Here is a 20,434-nt window from a genome sequence, read left to right on the forward strand (position 1 = left end):
AATAATTTATCATGATCTAATTTCACGAATCATGATCGACGCTAGGGAATGAGAGCAGTAGCTCCGAAAACCATAACAAGTTTGTTATATATCAACATCGGTTGCAATTAAACACAGAAACATATAATATAGTTTATCCTAAAACTATATGCAACCTATCACAAATCAGGAGAGCCACATAAAATTTCAGATATTAAACTCATTCACACACGTAGATGAGTTTATATAACAATACATTTCAATTCATGTTTCATTGTTTTTTACTATGCAAATCTCAATCCATAATCATTAAAATTATATGCCATTAACTTCACTTATATCTCACATTAACGCATACTTGGATGCTAAAATCAATTAAATGTTTCCTTACATTCTTATTAAAATTCAATAATTTTTTTAAGGAGCAACAATAATATTTCACGAAAAAGATGTGTATGATGCCTCCCCTAACTCAAACCTTAACCCTAAGCCAAACACCTTCAACCGCCAAACTCCGACCAATTTCGAGCCTTCTTCCAGTCAACACTAGCTTGTAAGGAGACAGTTATTTACTTCGAGAAATATCCAGACCATTGGTTTTATATAAATTTGCAACATACTTTTGAGAAATTTAGGGTTTATGGAAAATGATTATTACAAGGAGAAAGAATAGGATGAACAAACAATTTTGTTTTCTTCACATTGAAAGGAATTAATCTATTACCGAGATGGTTAATCGAATGAATTCAGTTTTGATTGGGTCCTTTAAAATTAGGGCCTTTGTCTCAAGGTTCCCCAAAACTTTGTTTCATGACAATTCTGACAGGAATGATAAGAATTTCATGCAAAACCCGGATTTTTGACGGATTTGTGCTTACGGGCTTTTTAAAATTATAATTTCGTGCCTGTTTGGATATTAATTCCAGTTTAGTGCCTGGGACCACCCAATCCGCGATTTTAAATCGCGGATTGGGTGGCAATCCGCGATTCAATATCACAGATTGGGTTAATTACTCAATTCTGAGTAATTAACCCAGTTTAATGCAATCCGCGATATTAGATCGCGGATTGCATCTCTCCCCAATCATTGGGGAGACAGTAACCTGTCTCCCCAATGATTGGGTATTATTTACCCAATCAGGTTATTTCCAATTTTTTTTAAAAATTACTATAATATAAAAAAATTATTTTAGTTAGCGTTTTTGAATAAATTCCATTTTTTAAATTTTTTTGTTAAAATTCTAATAAAAATATAAAAACCGTTTTTTAGTTAGCATTATATATTATTTTTTCTGTTTTTACTAATTACAAATTGCATAAACAATATGAACTGATGAACGATATAATAATACGGAATAGTCGATAAAATAAAGTAGGATTACAAAGTTTAAAGTGTCTAAAAAAACAACAAAATCATAAATAATCTCGATATCTAGTGTTCTTCTCCAGTTGAGTCCTCATATCGTACCCCATATCTTGTCTGCGGCGCAGACTGCTCTCGGTAAGATCGTGATACTGCCTGTCACCCGGTCTGTCACCTGGCGGGCCCTCGCTCTCGTGATCGTCGTCTAGGGATAGCTCCTGATCATCTGCAGCCGGTGCAGTAGTGGGTGCCTTCTGTGACTGCGGAAGGAGGCTGAAGGACGGACCCGTAAACTGAATACTGCTGGACTGTAACTCCTCGAAAGAGCCCCCCGAGACCTGGACTGTTCAACCAAGCCTCTGATACCGAAAAAAACATATGCGACAGATCCGCGACCGGGGTGGAAGGGGAGGGACGCGAATGTGACGTTGGAAGCTGAGCTTCCAACGGTAATAAATTTAATGCCATCCGCGATATTAAATCACGGATGGCATTAAATTGGGTTAATTACTCAAAATTGAGTAATTAACCCAATCCGCGATTTTAAATCGCGGATTGGGTGGTCCCAGACAGTAAATTGAAATTATTTTCCAAACAGGCACGAAATTGTAATTTTAAAAAGCCCGTAGGCACAGATCCGTCAAAAACCCTGCAAAACCCTAGAACAGTGAATGCCCATAATCATGATTTCCCCCGTAATAAACCTGGTTTAACCATTAATAAACGCACGAAGGAATCCATTAGAGACCCTAGATCTTATGGTAATGTCCTTAGAGGCTGTTGACTTGATACCTGATGGCTCAACAGCTTCAGAGTATTTTTTAAGCTCGCGTAATGTCGACAATAAGACATCGTTACACAACCTCTTCACTCCAAGGCTTGTACTTGAAGGGCGACCTTGGTTGCTTTCTTTTTGCAACTTCCAACTGATTATTACTTGCCCCCTTATGATGAAATTTTCTTCAATTTCAGTTTGATCGTACTTTTGTATTTCTTTAGATAGCTTAACATCCACTTTTTTTTTCTCTATCCAAAGTTTTCTAACTTTATGCACTATTGAGTGTGGTCATTCAAAATGCCTCTCGTCGTATCGCCCCTCTTGCTCTAGCCCACCATGTGACTTGATATTTTTATGATTGACATGAATGAGTCTTTTTTTATAGAAGACTGAGGCTTGAATGTCTTTAGATTCTTGCGAGGTTCATTTTTGTGTTGTTTGGCAGTGAAATATGTCTTGCAAAAAGGACAAGTAAACTCTGATATTAGAGTGCGACACTTATTCTTTTCAAATACTATCTTTGACTTAGGCGATTTTTATCTTGGCCCTCTTGGACTCCATTGTTTCGTGATATGTCCTCTTCTTAGGATTCGATCAAAGTTTGGTTGTACCATGTTGACTGTCCAACTCTTTATCTTATTGTGACCCCCATAATTCTATTGGCTTGGTGATGCCCCTGCGTCAAAAGATGTTTGCAACATTTGCCTCCTCTTGAGATTGGATTGACATTATTCTTGCTCAAAATTTGAATTGTCCGTACTGTAAGAGGGTCGTGTTTGGTGTAAATATCAAGGCACCAGGTTCACTTTTCAAGTCCAAGTTGGGTAATGTATAAATATGATCTCATAATGGACCAATGAAACCAAACTTGTTTGGTATGTGGATTTGATATACTCATGGGTATGTCATGCTGATTTCTTCTGGTGTCTGGATCTGATCGGCCAATAGACTTGACGAGGTGATCTCTTTTGGTGTGTGGATTTGATCGGCCGATATACTCGATGGGGTGATCTCCTAATCATCCAATAGACTCGACGAGGTGATCTTCTGATCAACTATGGTCTCAACGAGGTGATCTTATGATCAAACAACTAACTCGACGAGTCAATCTCTTGATTAGCTAATAGACTTGACAATATGATCTTCTAATCGGCCAACTGAATCAATGATTCGATCTCCTCCGGTGTGTGGATCCGATCACCCAATGTAGGTTGCCATCCGGACTCGTGTAATTCATAATTTTGATTAGCCGAGACGTGCTGCACATAACTTATAGCATTGTTGTTATCGACCACACCATTGGTTATGACTTGAAGCATTGATGTAATTGGTTGCGCCATACTTCATGTGTCTTAAAGCATTATAGTGATCGACCGCACCAAACTACAAGTGGCTTGAAGTGTTATTGTGAGCTGCAACACCGTACTCCATTTCCCTCGAATAATTATTGTGAGTTGCAGCACCGTCTCGAGTCATTATTGTGAGTTGCAACACCATACTCTATATGTCTATAAGCATTATTATGAGCTGCAACACCATACTCTATATGTCTTGAATCGCTATTGTGAGCTGCAACACCGTACTTCATATGTCTCGAATTGTTACCATGAGCTGCAACACCATACTCCATATGTCTCGAATCGTTATTGTGAGTTGCAACACCGTACTCTATATGTCTCGAAGCATTATTATAAGTTACAACACCGTACTTCATACCAGATCGATTGACCAGTGGCGTCTGATCGACAATCCCTCCTTACGAGCCAATCCACGCTGGTGTATAGCCAAGATTAACCCTCTTGATGGTAGTCTCGGCAATGTCTCGTTGAGCCATGATTTTTGAGTTGTTATCCATTATGCTTAATAAGCTTCTTCTCGTGTCTAGTATGTCTGACTCGATATGTTTTTGAAGTCTGGTACGGTCTTCATGGCCCTCGCCGATTGGTCTCCTCCATAATATCCAAGCCGATTTTCATATGTGATCTTATTCTTCAAAAGATCAACATGAGTCAGGGATGGCCGAATGGGAGGTAACTCACGCCCATAATCAGCTAGGTCTGCCTTGTGTCCGAGAGTCGAGTCTTTATTTGAAGGATCGGCATGAGTCACCTCCATAGGTAGTGTGACAGGTGCTTTGGTTGTTAGTAACACAATTTTATCCTTAGCCATAATTTTTTCAATATCCGAATCAATATCGTCAAAAAATATTCTCTTTCTTTCAGATAAAGCACGACTTATTAATCGAGTGTGTCTCTAATCGTCTTTTAAGTCACCGATTTTTATGCTAGCCATACATAAGTTCTAGGTGGAGTCGCCGAAAGATGTCTGTATGGATATAATCCGCCACTCGAATCTTTGAAATTATAGGCAGGTTCCATTCAGATTTGATGCTTTAATCAGTTCGTCAAAGTATATTTCAAGAGTCATAAAGTATAGCTCACGAGTCACAAGATGTAGTTCAGGAGTCACGAGATATAGCTCAAGAGTCACAAAATGTAGCTCACGAGTCACGAAGTGTAACTCATAAGTCACGTCCAATAACGAATTAATCTGGAGTCCTAGAGGTCCCAATAGGATTGACTCGCAAAGTATTAATCCGGAAACCTAGGAGTTCAAGCAGGATTAGTGTCAAAATTAATAGTATTAATTCGGTGGATAAAAAATCCAAACAGAATTAACATCAAATCTACTCCTATGTTAATATTAATCCGTACATTAAGATAAAAAGTCCGAACTTTGGTTTTTGGTTTGTTTGAAAATGATGTGTCATCTATTAAATAAAAAATCCAGCTATTTATAGGGACCATCCCTTAAAATAGGAAACCGATTATAATGAAAATAAAACTCTTAAAAAGAGGTAAATATGAAAAATATAATCTAATTAGCTAAATGGGCTGCATACCCAAATAAGTCCATTACAGCTCATGACCTTATCGAGAAATTTTTTGGGCCTATATAAATAATATCATAATTAGAAAAATAAACACACAAATTGAATGAAGAAATAGAGGGGAAAAAAAACAAAAGAGACAACATGCATAATTACACATTTTACAATAAATTAGACTTAAGCACGTAGTTTTACAATGTCTGAGCATTTGTTGCAAAAACATAAAACGAGTTTTCCTCTGCAACAAAAGTGAGCCGCGCTGGTAACACACATCTGTTTTTTTAGCTGGCTTCAAATTGAAGACGGGCTAGACCCTAAATCTAACTAAAGTTGGAAAAAAATCCGTTCTTTCCATATTATTAGTAAAGACTAAACGCCCTACAATCAAAACGACACGTACATATGCAATTACTATTGCAAATCACCTACTCAATCTAATTTCCTCTTTAATTAATTGAGTTTTAATTAAATTAAAACAAACCAAATCAAACCGAACCGAACCATTTGCTAACCCCTAATATTTGTTACCATAAATTCAAAAATTTCTTTAATGGTAAATAATGTACACAACAAAACCCCAATAAAGTAGTGAAAACCCAAAAGTATTCTCTCTTTTAACTCTCTCAAATAATAATACACATCTTTATCTGCCTCCATTGTACAATTATTTACAGTAATTTTACACAGAGGCAGCAGACACGCACTTGCTTGGAAGAAGAGCACTATATATATTAATTTATATTCAAAACCCCAATTTTCCAAAATTTAAAAACCAAAATTAATTTCAAAGACTAGTCTCCTCCTTCCTCTTTGTCTTCTGCTGCTTCTGATAAACAATGGCGGCGACATGGCAGCCACAGGAGGAAGGGTTCAAGGAGATCTGTGGATTACTTGAGAATCAGATTTCGCCTTCTTCTACTGCTGATAAGTCTCAGATTTGGCAGCAGCTTCAGCACTATTCTCAGTTCCCTGATTTCAATAATTACCTTGTTTTTATCCTGGCTCGTGCCGAGGTAATTTCGGGTTTTGTTTGGATTGGTTTGTTGAGTGTTTTTGTTTTCTGGGTTTGTTTTAATTGCTTGATTATGTTAAACGGTGGTGTTAGTTTGTTGAAAAGGTTGATTATTTGGAGTTTTTTTCAGTAGGATTTTGTGGAGTTTTAACAGTTTTTTTGTGGGTTGAAAAGTAGCTTTAGAGTTTAGTTTTTGAGTTGAATTCGTATTGTTAGAAACTCAAAATACTATGATGATACGAATTAGTTTCGTTCCAAGTTCAAAGATCGTTGAGTTAATCATCTTGATAATAACAATCCAATTTGTTTAATGGAAGTAAGTTAGAATAGAAATATTCCAGTTTCCAACATCTTCTACGGGCTTTTCATTTCCATAAACAACTATACTCTAGGAGAAAGAATTATTCAAATAAAATATCAACGGGATGCAATTGCTAGAATTACTTGGTTAGCACATTAGCTTGCTCTCCATGATTAACCAAACTGTCCAAAGGTGTCATCACATGGATAAACATGTTTTCTTACTGTGACATGCCATTCCCTGAATTTTCAAAGTAAATTGATTTAGGCAATGCCTTAGACAATTTTTATTGGTCCTTGAAACAGGGTAAATCCGTGGAGATTCGACAAGCTGCGGGTCTGCTGCTAAAGAACAACCTAAGAACTGCATTTCAATCAGTGGCTCCTGCACACAAACAGTTTATCAAGTTAGAGTTGTTGCCGTCTTTAGGAGCAGCAGATAGGCATATTAGATCAACAGCTGGGACCATTATAAGTGTTATTGTTCAAATAGAGGGGATTTCAGGGTGGCCTGAGCTGTTGCAGGCTCTTGTAACTTGCTTGGACAGTAATGATCCAAATCACATGGAGGGTGCCATGGATGCTTTATCGAAGGTATGCATTAAATTCTAAAATTAGTAGCTAGCTTATTAGTAATGGAACTGAGGTCCTTCTAGTCAGGACTGAGGATTTGAAAGATGGCATTGATTAAGTTATGCTAGAATAATTTGTCACATGATCTCCTAGCTCTATGTTTTCATGATGATATACATTATACACATATTGTTGTAATCTGCGGAATTTTGCATTTACAAGGAAATGGTTGGTTTTAGGTGGCCTTGTGACATCATTGTTTAGGATATCATTTCTGTTGTTGTAAGGTGATTGTTAGTGGGTTAATGGTTCATACATATTGATGACTTTATTGCGAATGCTTCTCGGTCTCAATTATCACGTCACAAATGCCCTTTTTTTAAATTTTTCTTGAGAGTTTGATGCTGTAATATCTACAAGATTGTGGATTCAGTACCTGGGTTGATGGTGGTTTGTTTGATGGGAATTTTGCTGCTATACCTCATATTAGAATCTTTATTATTTGCCTAATTTTGCAATATTCGCCATGTCATTATGATGCTGTTTCATGCAGATTTGTGAAGATATCCCTCAAGTCTTGGATTCTGATGTTCCTGGTTTACCTGATCGTCCCATTAACATTTTTCTTCCTCGATTTTATCATGTGAGATCGGATGCCTTTCTTTTTGACAAACTTGTCACATGGATAACTATTATGACCAATTAGTATAAGTCTTTCTCTTTATGTTCTAAATTTGACTTGGTTTTGCTATTAACAGTTTTTCCAGTCAACACATAGTTCATTGAGAAAACTTGCCTTGGGTTGTGTGAACCAGTACATCATGTTAATGCCTGCGGTATGTCTTGATACATCTGTCTACCATTATTATATAATCGAGATTCTATGTGTAGTTCTTATATTATAGGTTAATATTTTGCAGGCCTTATATGCATCTATGAGTCAATATCTTCAGGGTTTGTTCGTTCTTGCTAATGATCCTACTGCAGAAGTTCGGAAATTGGTGAATACTTTCTCATTGCCTTTTTTTTTAATTAATTCTGTCAGCTCTTCTGGGCATTTAATATAGTCAGTTGCTTTATCGACTGTGAGTAATCTGACCATAAGATTTGGCCTATTAATTATGTCATTTCTATTATCAGTGGTGTTTAGTTGGGCTGCACCCATCTCCTTCTTTCTCTCATTCAACTGGAGTAAAATTTAGATATTATCTTTGGTTCTTATTTCATGCCTGGCCGAGGGAGACTATTGTCTCTGTTTTAATAGCTTATGTGTCAGTTTCTAATTCTAGGTTTCTATCTTGGCGAACTAAAAAATAATTTAAACATTAAATGTTGATTTTAAGGACCCAATATTATTCAAACTTTGTTGTATTTGGTGCTAAATAAAAAAAAGCGTTGTGGATATCTATTTCTTTTGCTGGTATATTAAGAATTTCTTTATTCTATTTTGACTTTGGCTATACTCGTTCAAATTTTTATAACGTCTGGTGTTTATTTTCTGAATGGATGTCCATTGCCATGTTTGGGTTCTTGTAGCAGTTTGATAAATTCACAACTTGCAGAAACTTCTCACTTATTATTCACATGCCTAGCTTCTCGTACATGTTGTATAATGTTTTTCTTTTCCTTATATTTCTTTTTGTTTTTCTGTCGAACAGGTTTGTGCAGCTTTTGTTCAGTTAATCGAAGTTCGACCATCTTTCTTAGAGGTGGACATCTTGTTGAATTTTGGTCTCATGCATGCTCTATCTTATTCCACTGTCTTATCATCTTTTACGTTTTTTTTTAATTTATTTTTGGTGTCAAATCTAGGGTATTTCATTTGGCCTAGTCCATTGTTAAAATCATTTGTTGACTCTTACGATTTTACAAGTTAAACTGTGCAAGTGAGTGAGAAATATCTGATTCAATTTGCAATTATGGATATTAAATAAACAATTTTGCGAGGTAATGTCACAGTGTCGTTTAATATTATGATTTTCCAACTTTTACGCTTTGTAATTGTAGTATAGTCAAGATCAAAATTGTGGTTTAGATACTGAATCAACAAATGCCTACATAACTAATATGTTAATAATGAATCTGGAAGTTCTTGCTTCTCACATATAGTTTGTTCTTTCAGAACTAAAATTGTGCTGGATCTGACATTAAAATAAATTAGTTAACATAATTGTTTTAGTGATATATGCTTTCCTTACATTAATGTGGTCGTGATGGATATTTTCCTTTACAAAAATAAAACAATTGAAAAGTTTTAAGTTGAAATTGTATTCAACAATGCATAAATTACCCATTTTACCATCCAAGTTTATGAACCCTTCACCGATTCTAGGTTAATAAAAAACGAGTTTGACAAGCTTGTATCTGTTTGGCCCAGCAGTTGCATTAGCTGAAACCAGCTCAAACAATTGCGGTGCTGAAAGAGTTCTAATTTGATTGTCACCATTGTTTTTTTATAACGTTCCATTGATGTGACTTGTCATCAATTTCAGCCACACTTGAGGGATGTGATTGAATATGTTTTGCAAGTAAACAAGGATGGTGATGAGGAAGTAGCTCTTGAAGCCTGTGAATTTTGGTAATTCTCCACTTTATGAACTTCACAATTTTAATATGTTTGCTTTCCACATCTTAGAGTTTGAGTTTGGACTTTTGGGTTGATTGGTTATTTGTCGGTCATAGCGTTCAATTATTGGTACCCGCAGCTGGTTAATTAAATATTTGAATACAAGATAAAGCGAGTCTATAGTTTTTCATGCTTCACACTCAGGTATCATGTTGCAGTTATTAGTTTGCCAGATTTAATCTGGTAGCATCAGATGGAAAACGGTTCTAATGATGACATATGCGTGAAATTGGTGTTCTTGGTAACCTTAGAAGGCGAAATTTTGTGTTACTCGGGGTTGAGAACTCCATAATTCCTTGTGCTATTTCTTCCACGGAAGAATTAGGAATTTTTTTTCTTTTTATGTTGAATTTTATTTCATTTCATAGTAGCATAATAGTAAGTTTAACCCTTTGGTCACATTTTTTCAGCTTTGTACTCTCATCTGTGTCGTTTCAGTTCTTTATTTTTAATTGTCATATTGATTGGCAGGTCTGCATATTGTGATGCTCAATTACCGCCAGATAATTTGAGAGAGTTCCTTCCTCGCCTGATTCCAGTACTATATCTAATTTTTGGCTTCCTGAACTATATTATTGCACCTGTATTTTCAAATTTGTGCCTTCTTTTATTGCATCTGCTGCTTATTTTTGCAGATGTTGCTGTCAAATATGGCTTATGCTGAGGATGATGAGGCGCTTGTTGATGCCGAGGTTAGTGTTTCTGGATATGTTTGAGTTGTTATATCATTTTGAATGCACATTTGTTGCAAGTCAGAATTCTCAGAATTAATTCACTGTTTCAGGAGGAAGAGTCTCTTCCAGACCGGGATCAGGTTCTTGTCTCCTTCAATTGCTTGTGCCTGAGATTATTATTTTGCTTCTTACTATCACTTATTTGATCTATTTCCTTCTTATTATATACTTTGCAACTGCAGGATCTGAAACCTCGTTTTCATTCATCACGTATTCATGGATCAGAAAGTGCAGATGATGATGTGAGTATCTAAAAGCTTTTTTTATATGTTTTGTTCGGAAGTTTATGATAAGTAGATATGGGTACACGCTTCTGCTTTATAGTGGAAATAGTAGGTTATCTGCTTGGCTGTTTCTATTGAAATTTTATCAAAAAATAATTTTTGGATATTTGACAGGATGATGACATAGTCAATGTATGGAATTTAAGGAAATGTAGTGCAGCTGCTCTTGATATTCTATCAAATGTGTTTGGAGATGAGATTCTTCCTACACTGTTGCCTGTTGTTCAGGTAGTTTATTATTATTTGTTTTTTTTTGTTTAACATATTAATTTTTTTTTCTGCCTTTTGTTTTAATTTTTTGGGTGCATTAGCCGGGACATCATCCTTGGGTGTCTCATTTCCTTTACTTTCCCCCGTTTTATATACTTTTTCCCAGTGTTCCTTCTAGCTTATTTGAAATTGAAATCATATAGTTCCTTGTCAACACTGTATTTGGCTCATTCAAGTTGGGTTGTGATGGCTGTCCATTGAAAGTGTAAAGGCAACAATTCAATTTGAATGCCTCTGTATTTATGTCGGTTGTTGAAGAGGTGTTACTTCTTTTAAATTTAGTTTAAGAATTGAGGCCCAATTTATTTTCATATTCATTTGGAATTGAAGGATGTGCTATTTATTTTTTATTTTCTTATTTAGTTATTTTAAATCATCATCAGAAATGTTAACTGTTTATTATGGTAGTTTGATGCTCCTAATCTTTTTTTTATTCTGAAATTCTTTTATCAGTCTTTTTTATAAGGCCAAATGACCAAAAAAGGCTAAACCTTTCATGAAAGTTTCACGAAAGTCCAAACCTTTCAATTTTATCCAATTTGTCCTGAAACGCATGATTTTGTTTCAGTTTTGTCCAATTATGTAATTTTATTCATGTGGCGCCTACGTGGTGCTGATGTGGCATATGCCACACATCAGCGCCACATAAGCAAAATTGTGTAGCTGGACAAAATTGAAATGAAATCATGCGTTTCACGACAAATTGGATAAAATTGAAAGGTTTGGAATCATTTGGCCTTTTTATAATTGTATGATTATTAACTCGAGCTTCATCTGAACATGCTACTATTTTAACAATTTGTGGTGTGACCGGCAAGTCTTACCCCTGTCAAACCGTAGTTCTTATACTAATGCATTTGCCACGTTGATGAGTTATCATGGTCAATTAAAACAGCTTCCCCAAGAAAGCAGTTGTCTAGAAATACTGTGGAGCCTCATCTTTATAGGGGTTGGCTAAAATCAGACGGATCGCCAGAAATTTAATGATTGTTGCACTATGTAGAATCCTGCTATGAAGTTTTTAACTGTAAACTCTATGCTTCTATATAGCTATATCATATTCAAGACTTGTAATTCCTAAAATCTGCAGGGCAAGCTCTCTGCTACTGGTGATGAAGCCTGGAAAGACAGGGAAGCAGCAGTCTTGGCTCTGGGTGCTATCGCTGAGGGTTGCATTAGTGGTCTTTACCCTCACCTTCCTCAGGTAAATTGTTTTCGATGTTCCTAAGCTTATTTACATTTGAAATAATAATAGCAGATTATCCAGGTTTTTCCGGATAATTAGGATTCTGATGTTATGCTCTAGAAAATTTCTTCTTGTTACCGCAAAAGTATAGAGTTATACATACTCTGGATTTTGAGTGCTAGTTCTTTATTTGTAACGAGTCTATGTTTGGTAAAATTTTCATGGCGGCACATAAAGGTCTGTGCTCCATGTCTCCGAAGGTGAGAAGACACATCTTTTTTGTTTATTTTTGGATAAATTCGTCCTAATTCATTGGAAAAAAGCTTTAGTGAGGACAAACAGAAATGATAGAGGCCTGAAAGAATTGAGAATCTGGGGATACGTTCTGGATTCTGGAATTTGAATATGCCATTCCTTGTTGATTTCTTCTATGCCTCTCAAAATTAGCTTGCAATTTGAATTTAAGGCTTAAAATGTGGTGTACATTCCTGCATGATCTGTGTTTTGTCCTTCTACTTTAGTGTGTACTTGAAGCCTGAGTTGGTTTTAATTAATCTCCATTACTACTTTTCATTAGGAAAGGCTCTTGAGATTGTTTTGTTAAACAATCATCGGTGTTTGGATTGTTTTTATCCCTAACTGAACCCTCTTTTTCTTTTCTTTTTAAATTTTTTTGTAAAATCCCTTGTACCTTTCATGAAACCAATTTATTATTTCAATTTCTTTCTTTGGAGGGTAATGGGGAGGGGTTGAAGAGAGATAGAGAGAGGTGTTGGGGTTGTTGGATGCTGGTTTGTAACTTTACATGCATCAGGATGCAAGTTTCTACGTGTGTATAGTTTGTGACCCGTCGAATCATCAAAAAGTAGTTCCTTTTTTTTTGCGATAGTCACGAGGCATGAAATACATGTATTTATTTTGTGTTGAATTGCTGAATTTGAATGCCAATTTACTCAAATAATATACAAATATTTTGTATATGCAGATCGTGGAATTTCTTATACCTTTATTAGATGATAATTTCCCCCTCATACGAAGTATTTCTTGCTGGACTATTTCTAGATTCAGCAAATACATTGTTCAGGTATGGTTAAATGTTTGTAACATAGCTGCTTCACCCAAATAGATGCATTTGTAACCACTTGATGCATTTGTAACCACTTGATGCATTCATCTCTATATTTATTTACTATAGAAAAAAGAGAAAATATGCTACTGTACTGCTGGTGCTGCTAAGGCCACTGCAAATGTATTAAGCTTACAGCAGATTGATATACACATAAACTTCATTTTACTTGATGCTTTGTTGAAGTGTGATTTTATTTTTGAGCATGCTCAATTTTTATTATTCAATGTGATTAAAAATGTATTAAACCATGCTCCTCACTGTAATCAAACAAGTCCATTATATATATACACACACACACACACACTAAAATGACAATTTTTGTGGAGTTACAAAAAAAACTAGAGATGAAAAGGTCATAATTATATATACATATTAATGTATACACTGAAATGGTAATTTAAAATTTTAAAGATCTGCAGCTTAACAAAACAAAGCAGAAACACTCATGTGGCCAGTGGCACCCTTGCTTTCTCTGACTAATCTTGGAGGAGGGCCTAGCATTACTGAATAGGCACAAGAAAAAGAATTTTTTTTTGATCGAAAAAAAAGAATTTGTAAGTGATATAAAACAAAACAATTTCCGGAATCAGCAAGAGTATAAAACTGTATTCTTACAAAAATCTGCTGTGGCCTTAACACATTTGTATATGGGCTTAACAAACCCTAAATTGCCTCTGTTTCAAGCTGTATATTTGGTATATATAGTTGACATCACCCATTTTCATCTATCTTAGGAAATTGGCAACCAAAAAGGCTACGAACAATTTGACAAGGTTCTATTGGGTCTTTTACGAAGAATTCTGGATACTAATAAGCGGGTCCAAGAGGCTGCTTGCTCAGCTTTTGCAACGCTAGAAGAGGTTTTTCAAGAAGTTAATTTTAGCTGTTTACTTATAAGTGTTAAAACTTATAAAATAGACTTTGATGGCTGTGTTATATTTTCAGGAGGCTGCTGAAGAATTGGCACCACGCTTAGATGTTATTCTACAACATCTCATGTGTGCTTTTGGAAAATATCAGGTTCCTTTCTGATCTCTTACATAATGAGCTTGTGTTGTCCCAATGTTAAATGATTAAATTATTGGATAATATGCTGACTTGATCATTAGTTTATATTCTACATCCGCTTTTACATGAACTTATCCTCTTTATGTGCACTCAAATATTATTCCTTTACTTATAAGCTGTATTACGTAACAGAGGCGGAATCTGAGAATTGTATATGACGCTATTGGAACTCTTGCAGATGCTGTTGGAGCAGAATTGAATCAGGTATCAGCTTCATGCGTTTGTTTCTTTGTTTCTAGTTTTGTCCTTTATCTTTCCTAAAGTAAATGTGTATATTTATGTAATAATTTAATTTACTACCTCGGCGGTTTGCAGCCCAGTTATCTTGAAATTCTGATGCCACCGTTGATTGGAAAGTGGCAGCAGCTTGCAAATTCGGACAAAGATATATTTCCATTGCTTGAGTGCTTTACATCCATAGCACAGGTAAACGTTACAGTTCACTTTAGGCAAATCTGATGTCAATGTAATTGCAAGTAGGCAGTAGCAAGTGTAACCGTTTTTTGTGTTTTGGAGCATATCATAAACTAAATGCTTAGACATTAGAGGGGTGTATTATTGTGACGATTTTAAATCGTGGCAGCCTATCTGTTTTGAACAGCTAAACAACTTTAAGCTTTGTCTTTAATGATGGGACAAACTGGTATGTAAATCAAGATAATGAGATAAATGTGAGGAATGTCAAAATATTATTACCTTTTCCTTTTTTTCACTGTTACATCAATAAGATTCCATCATGCATATTTTATTAGTATGGTCAATAGTAGGACTGTGGATATGGAACAGTAGGCTTTATTATTTACATGATTTTTTGTGCATCATGGTCTGTTGTGTGTGTGCTTGTTAAATATATACTGTAATTACCAACTCCGTCTAACATCCTTCTGCTGGGAGGCAGTTAGCCATTTGACGACAATGTTTTATATCCCTTAAAAAATGTTGATCTTCATTTTCTTCTCTTTATTCTCTCATTTGTGCTTTTATATACTTGTTCTTCCTCAGCATGGAAAACTGAAAGGTTGGTCAATTTATTTATTTTGTTTTAAGGAAAATAAAGAGACAGTTCACCTTGACTATGCTGTCTATTATTGCAAAATCCAAGTCTTGAGTTTTTTTTTTCGCAATCTTTGTATCAATCTTTTTTTTTTTAATGTGGCTAGTGTATTATATTAGAGATCTCTTGAAAGTTCTGATGGTGTTAATCTCAATATCATTTAAAGGAGGAAATATCACATCTGAACAAGTTTTAGCGTAATAAATTCTCAATCCATGAAAAAGTTAATTCTCAATTAATCATGAAAAAGTTAATTCTCAATTAATCATGAAAAAGTTAATTCTCAAATAATCATGAAAAAATTATGTTCTATGCTTTGTTCAAGTAATTGAAACTAAAAAGTCAAAACTTAACTGTCCAGTTTAATGCACTTTAGTATGGTTCAGTTTTCCAGTATATAGGATATCTGGAACTTCATTATGTAGGTTTACATGGTGATGATTTGAAAGATCATTACCAGTCAAGTGTGTGTAACAAGTTGCGTTTCTTTTATGCGATGATGTCCGAATAAGAAAATGAGCCTGTACTTATATTTAATTATTACTAGTCTTGGATTTGAGATTAATTCTACATGATATAGCTTTCAAGTAGAGTATACGCTTATTTTTCTTGTTTTCTATATTTCTATCACTATGTGCTGTTTTGATTTTTCTATGTGGATTTACTAAATTTTGAATGACAATTAAGAATGCCGTCTGATACAGGAAATTGCTATCTTGGTTTATTTCAGGCATTAGGTCCAGGGTTTTCTCAATTTGCTGAGCCTGTATTTCAGAGGTGTTTAAATATCATCCAGAGCCAACAGTTAGCAAAGGTTTGACCAATTTGATGAAAGGCATTCATCGTTAAGCAATTATGGTTCAGTTTTTGACTATTTTTGCCCTATCCAGGAAGATTCATTTTATTTTCTTTGTTAATGTGCTGATATATGTCATACGACAGCTTAGGAGTCTTGTCTAGGAAGCATTCACTCGTATTTATGAGATATGTATCTGCTATGTTAATTACCATATGCATAGCACATCATATTGATGTAAGACTTGCAATGCCTATCAAGGAGAATGAAAGAAACCCGCTTGCTTTACGTGGCTGTGTTATTTTATTCTCAGTACATCCAACAGGGTATTTGTACAGTTGAAATGCCAGCACGTCTAAACACTTGCATCGTGTTGTATTCCTAGCTCCTTGATTTATTTATTTGTACTAATGGCACAACTTTGAAATTTGTGCAACATTTCAGGTTGACCCTGTTTCAGCTGGAGTTCCATATGATAAAGAATTTGTTGTCTGCTCTCTGGATCTCCTTTCCGGGCTTGCTGAGGGTCTTGGTAGTGGGATTGAGAGTTTGGTACTCCTTTTTCCCTCCATACTTAATTCTATATGAAATTGCCATTTAATTTTTATGTGCATGAAATGCGTTTGACTTTTTCTTATATATTTGGCAAAGAAATTATTATCTATTTGTGATGTTATTTCATTACTTAATGCAAAAAAAGAAAGCTCTTCAGCAGATGATTGTTTATCTTACAAAGGAAATCTTGTTCTAATTTACTTATTCTTGATGCTGGTCATGGTGGGATAACTGTCATGCAGTTACCTCCTGATCATGGATTTTAGATGCCCATCTGTCATGTCAATTTTTCAGTCTTTACAAATGGCTTTCTGGATGATACACTTGCTTAAAAACCACCTCCACTTTTCCTAACAGGTTTCACAAAGCAGTTTGAGGGACCTGCTGCTGCAATGTTGCATGGATGATGCTTCTGATGTTCGACAGAGTGCATTTGCACTACTTGGAGACCTTGCAAGGGTACGTCGCTGGCTGAACTCGAGTAAATTTCTCTCTGTCAATTGGGTACAGTTGAATGGAGGCTGAGAAGTGTCATCTGTTAGCAAAACAAAATAGTTTGATTGCCCTATACCTAGTTCCCATAAGCTGGAAGCTTAGTTATGCTCTTTAAGCCTTTTTTTCCTTGTCATTTCACTTCTGATGCAATATGAATATTTTATACTTACTTCCTTAGGTGTGTGCTGTACATTTGAGCCCTCGGTTGGCCGAATTTCTTGATGCTGCAGCCAAACAACTGGTTAGCAAACCTGATTTTATGATTTCCTTTTTATTTGGTTGGCTGTAGATTTATCTAAAATATGTATATCACAGAGCACTCCTAAGCTTAAGGAAACTGTGTCTGTTGCAAACAATGCTTGTTGGGCTATTGGAGAATTAGCAGTCAAGGTATGTGCTCAGCTTTCTATTTTCTCTAGTTTTTCTTTTCTTTTAACTCTCTCTCTCTCTCTCTCTATGTATGCATATATTTATATGTATATACATACTGATTTAATTGTTCAGAATTTCCTTTTTGATATAATTTTATTTATTGAAATTAATTATTTATAATATAGGTTCGACAAGAAATTTCTCCAATTGTTATGACACTTATATCAAGTTTAGTTTCAATCCTTCAACATCCAGAGGTAATTATCCATGTCATTATCATTTCTACTAAATGTGGTTTTACATACCACATGCATAGGTGTCCAGCAGTGCATGTGCAATTGGTTTTTTGATTGTTAATTGCATGATTTTCCAAACAGGACCTCAACAAATCACTAATAGAAAATAGTGCAATCACACTTGGGAGGCTTGCATGGGTGTGTCCTGAGATTGTATCACCCCATATGGAGCATTTCATGCAATCATGGTGTATTGCTTTGTCTACGTAAGTATTGGTCCATCTATGTGCTCAAAAGAAAGTATTGGCCATTTATGTAACTGCAGAATGGTTTCTTCTGCCAAGTTCTATGGTGTCATCACATCAGAAAATGTTTGAATGGCAGGATTCGTGATGATATTGAAAAGGAGGATGCTTTCCGAGGCTTATGCGCAATGGTATGAATTTGATGTCAGAAGTTATCATCATTAGGGGTGATTCAATAACTAAACTCGAGTATTTGTGATCTCTTTCAGGTCCGAGCAAATCCTTCAGGAGGTTTAAGTTCACTTGTATTCATGTGCAAAGCTATTGCAAGTTGGCATGTAAGAATGGCTTTGCTTGTTTCTGAATTATCTTTAGAATTTATTATTAAAATTTCTTCTAACATAATACATAAATATAGGAAATAAGGAGCGAAGAGCTACACAATGAAGTTTGTCAGGTGTTGCATGGTTATAAACAGGTTAGTAATACTGTGATCTCACATATTTAAAATTAAATACATACCAAGAGAAATTTCCACATGCGTGAAAAGCTCTATAAATTTCTCCATATTTCTTGTCCTGGAAAGGAATGGTCTTTGTGATGAAAGTACAATACTAAGCCAGTTATAGAAACTTGAACTAGAATAAAAAGGAACCTTCTGAGGAAATTTATGTGATGAAATGAGAAACAATCTCGTCTATGGTTAGAAGATTTTGAAGTATAATTAGCAACCATTTCACCCACAAATCAATCTTCCCCTTGTTCCAGATTCTCTATGTTCTCCTGAACCTTGTCACCCAAGTTACTGTAAACCAACACATCCTGAAATTTCTTTCTTCAAGTGCATTGACTAGGGAAGATTAATCAATAAAGGTTTATTTCGCCCCTCCAACTAGACATAAAATATCAAAGAGTTCAAGTTTGTGGTTTTGGATAAAAAAATTCACAACGTGCCAATTTAATATGACGTCAAATCTTAATGGTCAAAGGTGTAAACTGACCTAAAATTGACAAATTAAGGGTGTTCTTGTCCAAAACCACAAACTTAAACTCTTTTGAACCTAAGTCCCAAGTTGAGGGGACAAAACAAACCGTTATTGGAAGATTAATCTATAAACTCATTCCATTACAGAGGACATTGTAAGACCTGAAAGAAAATGAAATTGCTACTTTTGGGCCCAATTGCAATAACTCTTTTTATGCTTTGAGTTCCGAGTCATTGATTTGTGGTTTCTGTTAACTATCTTCCCCTGGTCTGGAATAAAATGCAATAATCTGAACCGGTTTGTTTCTGTCAATAATACAATTGCAGATGCTCAGGAATGGAGCATGGGACCAATATATGTCTGCTTTAGAACCCCCTGTGAAGGAGAAGCTTTCAAAATATCAAGTGTAATGCTATTCTCTGGAACTTTTCTCAAGTATCTGCATCATCAACCATGATAGTCATTTTGTGCATTGTTCTATATGATTTGAGCTAAAATTGGCAGAGGTCGGGTTTGATCACTATTATTTTCCATACAAAGCACTATTCATAATTCCATGAAGCTTGAAGCTGACTTGGGGAATCTTCAAAGCATTCAACAGATTGGTTGTTTGAACAACATATAGTTAAAAGATATGAATTGGGATGTGGAAACTGTAAGGATGCAGCTTCCAAGTTTTACGGAGCATTTTCTTGAATGTTTTCTGGAAGAGGATGGCTAATAATGATCATAATATGGTTTCAATTCTTTTTCTTTTCTGGTCTCGAGTTTTTCTTGTCGTTTCCGGTTCCTGTGGATTGGATAGGATTTTGTGTGATCCCCCAAGGTTTTTTTTGTACAATGGGTGATAGTGGAGTTGGTTACTTAGAAGTGTCATCTTATTCATGGAGGTTTGTAACTTATAGATTAGGATGGAATGAGTGTAAGATTCTTAAAAACTCGGATTTCCAGAGTGTACAAACAAAATACATTTGTATCATTTTATATAGGACCTTGCTATATTTATGGAATTAATTTTTGACTTTGGTTATGTTTCTTTGATCATCTTGAGTCTGACTGTTTTTAAGTTTTAGTGCTCTTCAAAGTCACCTTGAACGTTAAATTGCCACGATACTTGGTTATCAAGGCAACGGATGAATGGAGTTTTCTTTTCTCGAGTTTGAAATTTACTGTGCAAAATGCTAATGTTCGTCACTATTCTCGTCTCATTGTGCAACTGTTAAAAAAATGGTAGGAATGTGCAAATCAACGGCTGGTTCGGATGTGAATTCATCACAGCTGTATTACATTTTTTAGATAAAAATTAAGGGAAAAAAAATGTAAGAGCGAGTCTAGATTAGATTACAAATATCTATCACTTAAAAGATAAAAATCTAATAATATTTTCTTAGAAATTTCTATTATGCTATAGTTAATTCATTTTTCTTTTAAGCTTTCAAAATTAAAAATAGAACCAAGAGATAAATTCAAAAAAATAAATGAATTAAATACATTTTATTTGAT

General features: G+C 35.1%; 1 protein-coding gene across 1 annotated transcript; it reads left to right on the forward strand.

Moving 5' to 3' along the window:
* Window positions 1-5,636: 5,636 nt before the first annotated feature.
* On the forward strand, window positions 5,637-19,961 carry LOC126681099 (transportin-1). Its single transcript, XM_050376480.1, has 29 exons — window positions 5,637-6,023; window positions 6,629-6,916; window positions 7,449-7,538; window positions 7,654-7,731; window positions 7,816-7,896; window positions 8,554-8,604; window positions 9,388-9,473; window positions 9,993-10,059; window positions 10,157-10,213; window positions 10,306-10,335; window positions 10,438-10,497; window positions 10,654-10,767; window positions 11,900-12,013; window positions 12,981-13,079; window positions 13,859-13,984; window positions 14,070-14,144; window positions 14,325-14,396; window positions 14,508-14,618; window positions 15,977-16,060; window positions 16,487-16,594; window positions 16,955-17,056; window positions 17,271-17,333; window positions 17,408-17,482; window positions 17,650-17,721; window positions 17,842-17,966; window positions 18,085-18,136; window positions 18,215-18,283; window positions 18,364-18,423; window positions 19,258-19,961. Exons 1-29 carry the CDS (start codon window positions 5,847-5,849, stop codon window positions 19,339-19,341), a joined length of 2,670 nt encoding a protein of 889 aa, XP_050232437.1. The 5' UTR covers window positions 5,637-5,846; the 3' UTR covers window positions 19,342-19,961.
* Window positions 19,962-20,434: the final 473 nt, after the last annotated feature.

The sequence above is a fragment of the Mercurialis annua genome, linkage group LG5, assembly GCF_937616625.2.
Source record: "Mercurialis annua linkage group LG5, ddMerAnnu1.2, whole genome shotgun sequence".
NCBI classification, from domain to species: domain Eukaryota; kingdom Viridiplantae; phylum Streptophyta; class Magnoliopsida; order Malpighiales; family Euphorbiaceae; genus Mercurialis; species Mercurialis annua.

Bases quoted from the DNA above. Each gene is read 5' to 3' on its own strand.
- LOC126681099 (XM_050376480.1), top strand. From the start codon at position 5,847: ATGGCGGCGACATGGCAGCCACAGGAGGAAGGGTTCAAGGAGATCTGT. The intron at 6,917-7,448 runs GTATGCATTAAA...TGTTTCATGCAG, and splicing joins CCATGGATGCTTTATCGAAG to ATTTGTGAAGATATCCCTCA. The intron at 13,985-14,069 runs GTTTTTCAAGAA...TTATATTTTCAG, and splicing joins CTTTTGCAACGCTAGAAGAG to GAGGCTGCTGAAGAATTGGC.